At 37.7% G+C, this 9,632-nt stretch overlaps 2 protein-coding genes across 2 annotated transcripts; both read right to left on the reverse strand.

The window, feature by feature from the left end:
• Window positions 1–281: 281 nt before the first annotated feature.
• Window positions 282–3,401, reverse strand: LOC122307124 (pentatricopeptide repeat-containing protein At4g20740). The gene has a single exon (XM_043119780.1). The coding sequence runs from the start codon at window positions 3,214–3,216 to the stop codon at window positions 1,036–1,038; it is 2,181 nt and encodes a 726-aa protein (XP_042975714.1). The 5' UTR covers window positions 3,217–3,401; the 3' UTR covers window positions 282–1,035.
• Window positions 3,402–4,011: 610 nt separating this feature from the next.
• LOC122307128 (RNA polymerase II transcriptional coactivator KIWI) lies at window positions 4,012–7,551 on the reverse strand. The gene is made up of 4 exons (XM_043119787.1): window positions 7,255–7,551; window positions 7,051–7,156; window positions 4,306–4,328; window positions 4,012–4,195 (listed from the first exon to the last, which is right to left on the reverse strand). Exons 1-4 carry the CDS (start codon window positions 7,384–7,386, stop codon window positions 4,136–4,138), a joined length of 321 nt encoding a protein of 106 aa, XP_042975721.1. The 5' UTR covers window positions 7,387–7,551; the 3' UTR covers window positions 4,012–4,135.
• Window positions 7,552–9,632: the final 2,081 nt, after the last annotated feature.

Raw genomic sequence — 9,632 nt, forward strand, 5'->3', positions numbered from 1 at the left:
TTGTCGGTTTTGTGGGTTTCTGAAACAGGAAACTTTTAGGTGCTTGATCCGTGGTTCACATGGGTTGGATACGGTGGTTACGGCAGTGGTTGGGTGGTTTGCAAGGCTGATGTGAGAGGAGAGAGTGGTGATCTTGCGGTTCATGGTGGCTTTTGGCCATGAATTTGGTGCTCAATGATGTGCTCGGTTGATGCGTGGAGGTGATTTCTAGTTCAACGTGAGATGAAAATAGAGAAACTGAGATAAAAATAGAGTAACTGAAAAAGGAGTTGGCGAGAAGAGATGAAAATGGTGGAGGACATCCATAGATGAGCTGGTCGCAGAAATGAAAATGGCTGAAGCATGTTCTAATTTCGTTTCCATCTTCTTCTGCGTTTTTTTTTTTTAAATAATTTTACATGCCACATCAGCAAATAGTGCCCAAAATGGTGCGCAACGTGCTTGTACGTAGAAGAACTCAATAAAAAATTCAATCCCAAATGGAGATGAGGCTTCTCCTGTAGTTTCCGCTTTGCCAGGACGGACATTGTTGTTTTGAGCTTTATAATCTATCCCATTCGGTAGAGGAATCGATCTGTCCTGACAAGAAGAAGCAAGCTTTATACATGATGATGTAAAACTTCCACAAGTGATTCTACCAAATACAAATCATGTCACAAGGATTTGCAGCCACCGTGGAAATCCCATCTTTTCTTCCACCAAGTTCTTATCTAGAAAGACCATAAGGGTATCCCCCCACAACAACAAACACCCAAAAAAAAGAGGGAATCATGCCTTTGCCCCCTCAAACTTCTCCAATCCAAGAGCCACTTTCTGGTTTCTGGAGAGAAGGAAATCGGGTAGAGCAACTACATTCGCTGACAGATGAGTAGCCCCACAAAAACGAACTTAATCGGCTCTGTTAACATTCATGCTATTGATTGAGAACCGCAAGTCAAATCAAAAGTTGAGCTCTCTCGGGTTCTCGGTTAAATGTTTGTTTTTAATTGTTACCAAAGTGATAAATCAATGAAACGAGTGCCTGAGTGCAAATTTTCAACTTGACAGCACTCTACAACCCTTTGCTTTCAGCTTGGACTCTAGACCAAAAAACTTCAATCCACACACCACCAAGTCCGCTGCCTTCTTCTTCATATGTTCAACTAGTATTTCATCGTACACAATCATATTGGCTTCTGTTAACAGCTTGCGGTCTTTCAAATTCGAGAAAACTTTCCTTGCCTCTTCTATAGTCCCATGCTTACACATGCCAGAAATGATAGCAGAGTATATAACATCATCTGGAGGACATCTCTGTTGCATCATTTCATTCAGTACCTCAACCACCATCTCAGCATCACCTGATTTACATGCATGAAGAATGGTAAGAGTATACTTGAACTCCATAGGGCCACTTGTAATGTTGGCTAAGCAGTCACGAACAAGCATCAGAGCTGCATCAATTTCTCCAGTTTTGCAGAGCCCTTTAGCAAGAGCACGATAAGCAGCAACAGAAGGAACCGAAGACAACTCTGTGATTTTATTGTAACATGCACATGACTCTTTAATATCATCAACCTCAATAAAGCACTCAATTGCAATACTGTAAGTTGATGAGTCAGGTTCAAAGGTCGATTCCCTTATCTCATCAAAGAGTGATAATGCCTTTTTGGCCTCCCCACTCTTGTGAAGAGCCTCCATGAGAATATTATAGATTGAAACGCTGTAATAACCTTTTCCTTTCAAGTCTTCAAACACTTCTACTGCCATCAGCGTCCTCTCCGCTTTCGCAACCATAAACGTAAAGAATTTAGAAAGATCGTCGATGACAGAAGATCTTAATTTCTGCATTTGAGTCAGCAACTTGCAAAAGTGGTCCATCCTTCTCATCTCAGCATATGATACCAACATAGGATTCACAGTCGCAAAGTCTGGCTCAAGACCCTCCTGCACAGTGACTTGCAAAAGCTTGTAAGCCTTATCAACCTGCTTCACACCACACAAACCCTCAATAAGCGAATTATAGATCTCCAAATCAGCCCTATACCCAGAATCCACCAAGTCCTTCAACAAGCCACATGCGAACCCTATCTTCCCGTCTGCCACAAATGCCTCAACCAAAGACCGATATATCACTCTATCAATCAAACAGCCCTTCTCCTTCATCTCCTTGAAAAACTTATACGCTCTCTCCACCCTCCCACCTTTGCACAATCCTGAAACCAAAGTGGCATACGCCATCACGTCAGGCTCCACTTTGTCCCTCCTCATTTCCTCCCAAACGCTCAAACAGCCATCCAAATTCCCCTCTGAAAGCAAAACCTTCACCATGGCTGTGTACGCAAAGACGTCCGGCTTGCACAAATTGGTCCTCATTCTCCCCAAAACTTCCAGCATTTCGTTGATTCGCCCCGCTCTACACAACCCTTTTATCAAAATCATGAAAGTAACACTCTCTTCAACCAAACCATCATTCCTGAAGTCCTCATAAACCGCTAACGCTAAATCTAGATGATCGGTTTTAACTAATGCATCCATAATCCTGTTGTACAGAAAAACTCTAGGTTTGACCCCAAATTTCTTCATTTTCTGATGAATGTAGTAAACCCGAAGACCCCTATTGGCATCCGAGTGCATTCTGATCAAGATTTCGAATTGTTTCTCGGTAGGTGGCTTGCCTTGGGATTCCATCAACTCGGGCAATTGATCGGCGGCGCGAAATCGATTATTACGGTTTAAACAATAGGCAAAAGCATTGTAGGAAGCGAAATTATGCTTAAAGCCTTTCTGCTTACCTGCCCAATGGAAGAAATTGGAGGCGAGGGTGGGGTCGGTTTGGACTTTGAGCACCTCGGCAACGAGGCTGGGGGTGACGCGGCGGAGCTTGTTGAGCTCGGAGACGACGGGTGGGCCCCAGCGGAAGTGGTTCTTGCGGAAGGAGTCGGAAATGAATCGGGCGATAGGGGAGAGGCGGAGGGAGGAGGAGAAGAAGTTTTGGGGAGGGGAAGTAGGAGAAGCGGACGGGGGGGATCCGTGGAGGAGGGAGTGAGGGTCCCAGTTCTCAAGATGAAACGGCTGGGGCTGGGGCTGGGGCTGGGGCTGGGGTTGGGTCCGGGAGAGGGATTGGCGATTGGAGAATAGGCCACCGCGGACGACGGGACGGTTCTGGGAGGGCTTGCGGTGGCCGTAGAAGAAGTAGTAATTGTGGGGTTTGGGGGGTGGGGACTGAGGCGGCATTATTTTTCTGGAGGTAAAAAGCCTTTCCTTTCTCGTATTGTTCTCGTTACTCCAATCTCAGCTTAAGCTTCAGCTTCTGTTCCTTGCTCTTCGTTCACTTCTTCGTGTCCCGTTGTCTCTCTCTCTTACAGTGCGAAGAAGAAGCGAGAGTCCGTACCCGACTCTCATTTTCTGTTTTTTCACTCTTATTTTATTTAATTTTTTTAAAATGCATTTTTTATCATTTTTATATCATAAAAATGATTCGTTTAGATTTCAGAATTTTAGATCTTTGGTAGTTGGAAAAGGGTTACTATGAAAAAATAATGATAATTTGTACAAGCCAGAGGCTCTTTTATTTTTTTAAAAAAATTGATCCTATCATAAAAACATAAAAATAAATAAATAAATAGAAAAAAACTTTTCTATTGAAACCCACATTTGTACAAAAAATCTTCAACTTATCTATTAAAACTTGTACCCAACATTACTCTAATAAAAATTAATAATTTTTGGAAAATTACATATTTGTATAATCTGAGGTTTTGTGTTCCCCAACCCCCTCCAAGTACTCTATTCAAAGATTTTCACTCTTTTAATTTACAATATTCAAATTTTATGATTTATCTTTTCAATCAAATTATAGTATGTGAATAGTTTGTGATATAAACACCTTCAAATAGAATTTTTCTAAACTAAATACGTGATAAAAACATATGCCCTAGTGTAGATGGATATGCGAATCCGGATATCCGCATCTGCATCTACACCAGGATGTTGATACCCAAATCCGGTTAACAGTAGTACACGCCAAAATAAGTAACCTGAATCTAGCATATCCATCCATAGGTAAACACAAAATATCATCACTAGATTCAAGTGTCTGGTCACTTTTAGAGAGACAGGCTAATACTTTCTCCAGTAATATCAACAAAACCCCCTAAGAGTTCTCATTAACTGCCTTCTCGATTTCTTCAACATGATCACGGAGTACATTCCACTGCACAAGATAAACCAGATTATCTAACTAGCCTTCATTAACCACTAAAAGAAAAAGAAAAAGGAAAAAAAACAAACAAACAAACAAACTAAAATCATTGACACACATACCTGATCCATGGTAAGTGATATACCTGAAAACAAGTACAAGAATATCAATGCAGGTCATGGGTTTTTAGAGAAAAACACAAATCTGCCAAAATAGACATAATATACCAAAGCCCATATGAAAGTTTAATTTATAGCACGTATATATGTATAGCTAGAAGTGTCACAAACTCTTTTTTCTTCTTGGAAAGAATTTTGAACCGCAACTACACCACCTAGCTTGTACTTACAGAAAAAAGTGTCAGTTGAGCTAGAAATCATTGGCTAAAAGTGCCAGAAAAACTTTCTAGCTGACATTGTTTTCTTTTACTAGTAATCTTTAATTTCATTAGGCCATCTGGAGGGGAAAAAAAAAATCTCTTGTTTCATTTGTTGTGTTGATTAAATTTAATGAATAAATGCTTGAAAGCCTTATTGAGTTTGGGACAGACTGCTTTTCCTTTGCCGAAAAGTAATAAAATTAATTGGAAGAATGTGGAAAGGCACGAGCCTTGTACATGGGAAGTATTCCAGAGGAATGCAAGACAAGCAAAATGCGATACCCCATAATAGAAATAAGGGTAGGTGATGTATGGAATCTCACATTACTTGGGAATGAGAAGTTCTTGCTCTTTATAATGTTCCAATGGGACTCCAATTGTATCATTAACTAGTCCTTTTGGAGTATAGGCCATGTGGTTTAGACCTTCCATTGGGGCGTTACACAAAATATCTAGGATCTAGAAAGGATTAAGAGAAGCCAACATCTGATTTCATCAGATCAAAGGGCAACATCAAAAAAGAAGTTCATCAAATTATGAATGGGTCATAATTCTAATAAATTTCACAAGGAGGTATGCTAGTTATGAAGCTCATGCAATAACTGCAATTGGACCTCTCCTTAGCTATACCAGTTATGTAATACCCCATATGATAAGGATATGGGTAGGTGGTGTATGGGATCCCACATTGCTTGGGAAGGAAAAATTCATGCTCTTTATAAGGTTCCAATGAGGCTCCAATTGTATCATTGACTAGTCCTTTTGGAATATAGGTCATGTGGTTTGGGCCTTCTATCGGGGCGTTACAAATGGTATCAGAGCTTATCCCAACTAGAAATGTGGGACTTGAGCCGTGCCACCTACAATAGATAGGCCCGATGAGGACGTCGGGAATTTAAGGGGGGTAAATTGTAATACCCCATATGATAAGGATATGGGTAGGTGGTGTATGGGATCCCACATTGCTTGGGAAGGAAAAGTTCATGCTCTTTATAAGATTCCAATGGGGCTCCAATTGTATCATTGACTAGTCCTTTTGGAGTATAGGCCATGTGGTTTGGGCCATCCATTGGGGCATTACAAGTTATGAAGCTCATGAAATAACTGCAATGACCCCAATTATTCAGTCAAGTTAGCGGAAGCCAATATAAAAGTACACTGTCTGCCAACTAGGTGCCTGCAATTCAAAATCTGTTTAATGGTATTGTAGTCTCAAACCAGAGCTAGTAATAACAGCACTTGCAGACGAGGAAGATGTGTGTTCTAGTTAGACCATATTAATCACAACCAGCAGCACTCTTTTCTGAAGTGGAGCTAGAATTAGAAGATACTGAAATGCTCAACAGATATAGGTACTGAAGGTTCCACATAAATTAATATATGCTAGAAGATGGTAAATCTTCATTGCAAGTGAAATATTGTAAGATATATAATACGATACAAGAAGTTCAGGGTTTTGTAATTTCTACTATTTTTTTTATTTTTATTTTTTTTGATGTCGGGGAACCTCTCCAAGGCAGGGCCCTTTGGACCCACCCCTGCAGAATAAATCCCGGACCCGTGCACCGCACCCAATTTCTACTATTTTTTCTATATATGATGATAAGTAATATAAGAGGGGCTTTTAAACACAATAATTGGTTGCAAGGAACGACGAGATTGACTGCACTAGTAGTGTTGAGAAGGATGAGGACGAGAAAAGGATGACCATCTAAGGGAAAAATATATCAATTCGTGTGAGAAGTTTAAACGTGAAAATAGGTCATCAATGACACAGAAGAGTGTGGCATTTCTGAGATGCTTAGATTTTAAAATTTTATTCTGGGTAAACATGTTGGGTGTCACTTTTTCCTACATGTCAATTGTCAAGCTTCAGCTATGTAAACTAGTGGGCCCAATACTTCCTGTTTCACTATGAGAAGTGAAATTCATCCCTAATCAGTTTCATAATGTACATTAACGTTTTCATCGTATTCTTTAAAAGGCAGAGGTCCAAGATTTAACCCAGGATACGGATTGGTTATTCCTTCAGTTTTCTATTTCCCATATCACATTTTCTATTTCCCATACGGATTTGGCCCTTTGGGGCACATCCTCAAATCACATTTTCAATCAATGATAAATATCGCACAGGATTTAGGTCTGAAACTGCAAAGTGTGATTCTTCATTGAACATATTAATTTAAACCAATCATTACAATTTCGTAACAAAAGCATGCATAACAATTTACTGAACTCGACAACTTTAAACCAAATAAATTAGGGTTAGCTTCAAAAGCTGAAAACCCATTAAGTAAACTTTATTTAAAACACTAATTTAAGATCCAGACTAAACAATTAGACCATACAAATGTCTCGGTATTTACTCGGTTTGAGTAAAGTTTAGTCCGGATTTTTCTTTAGTGTTTTAAAGAAATGCAACAAAACCAAGTAATCAAGCTTGAAGCATTAATCATTAAAAAATGAGAGAGAGAAGAAGAATAGGGACCTTTCTTTCCAGGCAGTTGCTTTCCATCTTTGACGTAAAACTCGCGAATGTCCACCACAGCCCTCCCTTGCCAGTTCCTCACTGTCACTCTCCTATTCTTGGATATCTACCATTTACGAAAACGCAACCAACCATTTGTATTACATCCCTAGAAGCAAATTTATACAGTTGTGTGTGTGTGCGCCAGTGTAGAGAGAGATGAACCTCGCAGACGACGATGTCTTCGGTGGATTCGTCGGAAGAGTCTTTCTTGGAGGCCTTCTTAGAGGGTGCTTGGCCTTCAGAGTCGCCTTCCGACGCGTAATCCTCCTTTCTCTTACCCCTAAACCTCGACATTTCTCCTCCGTCTCCCACCCTCGCTCTCTATGCGTGAGAAAAGTGAACCCTTTGAAAAAATCGACAGATAAAAGACGACGAAAGGTCGAAAACCCTGGAAATCGGAAACGTTGCTGCTTGCGACCAAATGAAAAACCAGCAGTGGCGGAGCCAGAAATTTATTTTAGAGGGCCAAATAAAATTATAACAATATATATAAAAAAAATTTTATTATATTTTTATATAATTTTTTTTTTACGATATATAATAATTTAATATGAAAATTTACAATAAAAAAATGTTTAATACAATTTATATATTAAAAAAATATTTGATATGTCAAGAACAATATGTTATTAAAATAATATGAAGATATTGATACAAATATATTAAACAAAAAATACAGAGTGTCTAAAATTATAACTTGCATTCTTTTAAACAAATAAAATCATCAAGTATTGAATCTAAATCAAAATTCTTAACTATTTCTCTTTCAATATAGACAATAGAAAGAGGTTAGAAATACTACTAGTTATAGTTAGAATTTTTTTATTTATAATAAAAATTATGTATTTTATTTCATATGATATTTGTTTTATTTATTCATTTTTATATCAGATTAAATTTTATAAAGGGGCCAAAATAATCTTTAGAGGAGGGGCCAATACATGATAAATTAATACTATTTTATTAAATAAAAAAAATTAACACTTACATATTTTTTTTTTCAAATTTGTAGGGGGGCCATGGCCTCCCCCTGCCCCAACGTGGCTCTGCCACTGGAAACCAGAGCCGTGTTTGGACCTTTTTTCCATTCATTTTGAGCGCTGAATTAAGAAATAATATTTAAAATCGTGAACTTAGAAAGACAGTAATTTAAAAAAAATGAATAAATATTAAATTTATAAGAAAAAATAATAATAAGATTATACTTCACTTACTTAGTCCACAACTGCATTTAATATTATTCTTAATAAAATACTTCTTTTAGGCCTTGTTTGGTTTAGAAAACTTATAGCATCTCATATAATTAATACAACCTTTTCAAACTATCATACACGATCTAATAAATAATTCAACTTTTTAAAATCACAAAATAAAAATTATATTAAAAAATTATATTCTAATAATATTTTATTCAATTTTCAAATTTTATCTTATTTGTATAATCAAACGAGACTTTATGTTTCTTCACTTTCTTTTCTTTTTATAAATAATATTTGTACATTTTGAAATTTGTAGTTTCCATGTATTCTTTTTAAAAAAATTAGTAAAATTAAAATTTATATTACAAAACTTTTTTAATGGTGATCCCAATTTTTTCCAAGTTTAATACATGAGAACTGTACACTCTAGTATTATATGTAACATTACTGTTTAAGCTACTCGCATCCTTTTATCCAAATTTTCTATATGAAAATGTATTTATATACAAATTAAAATGCTCAGTTAACAAATAAGTTTTCAAAATGTTGGGAGGATTTTTTCCAAAAGTATCAACCCAATCCAAGTGGATGTAGTGTCTAGCCCAAAGCCAGGCCGAAACCTATTCGACTCATAACAGCCTACTTGCAGGATTCCCAACCCTAGGAGAATGCGGGTCAAGCAGACGGGTTGGGTGGCTCATGGCCCGGAGAACATCAAGTACCCCCTTCACCATGGAAGGAGCAGCACGCCACCTTGATGTCACTTCACGACCTAGCACCTCCTCTCGAAGACCATACAGCATTACATGAGCTCTGGCAAAAGGCACCCTTGGGCCAGAGGAGCAAGGCATGGGTCTCCAATCCCAGGGATAGGTATAAAGGTTGTCCCCCGAATGCTGAGCGGAGGTAGCAAAAAACATACAACATGATTTTAAAGTCTCATCTCTTTCCTATTGACTTAGGCATCGGAGGCTCTATCCAGTTGCCATCCGACTGCTAGACCTCAGAGTGTTTTTGTGTATGTAGGTAATAAGGAAGGCCCAAGCCCCCGATGAACCAACTCAAAGGCTTACGAAACACAACATTAACATAAAAAATAAGAAAAATTCTATTCATAAGCCTCATATACCACACACCACTCTTTTTATTATTTTTTTAATTTTTTTCTCTTATTAAATGTATGGTATATAGATGATTAGTAGAAAATTTTAATTATTTTAAGAAGAATAAAACTAAATAAAATTTTAAAAAAAATTTTAAAAAATAAAAAATTATGTGGTGTGTGGTGTATGGGGCTTATGAATAGCAAAGTTCAAAAAATAAATACCTTTCACAACAACA

This window comes from Carya illinoinensis, chromosome 4 (genome assembly GCF_018687715.1).
Source record: "Carya illinoinensis cultivar Pawnee chromosome 4, C.illinoinensisPawnee_v1, whole genome shotgun sequence".
NCBI lineage: Eukaryota > Viridiplantae > Streptophyta > Magnoliopsida > Fagales > Juglandaceae > Carya > Carya illinoinensis.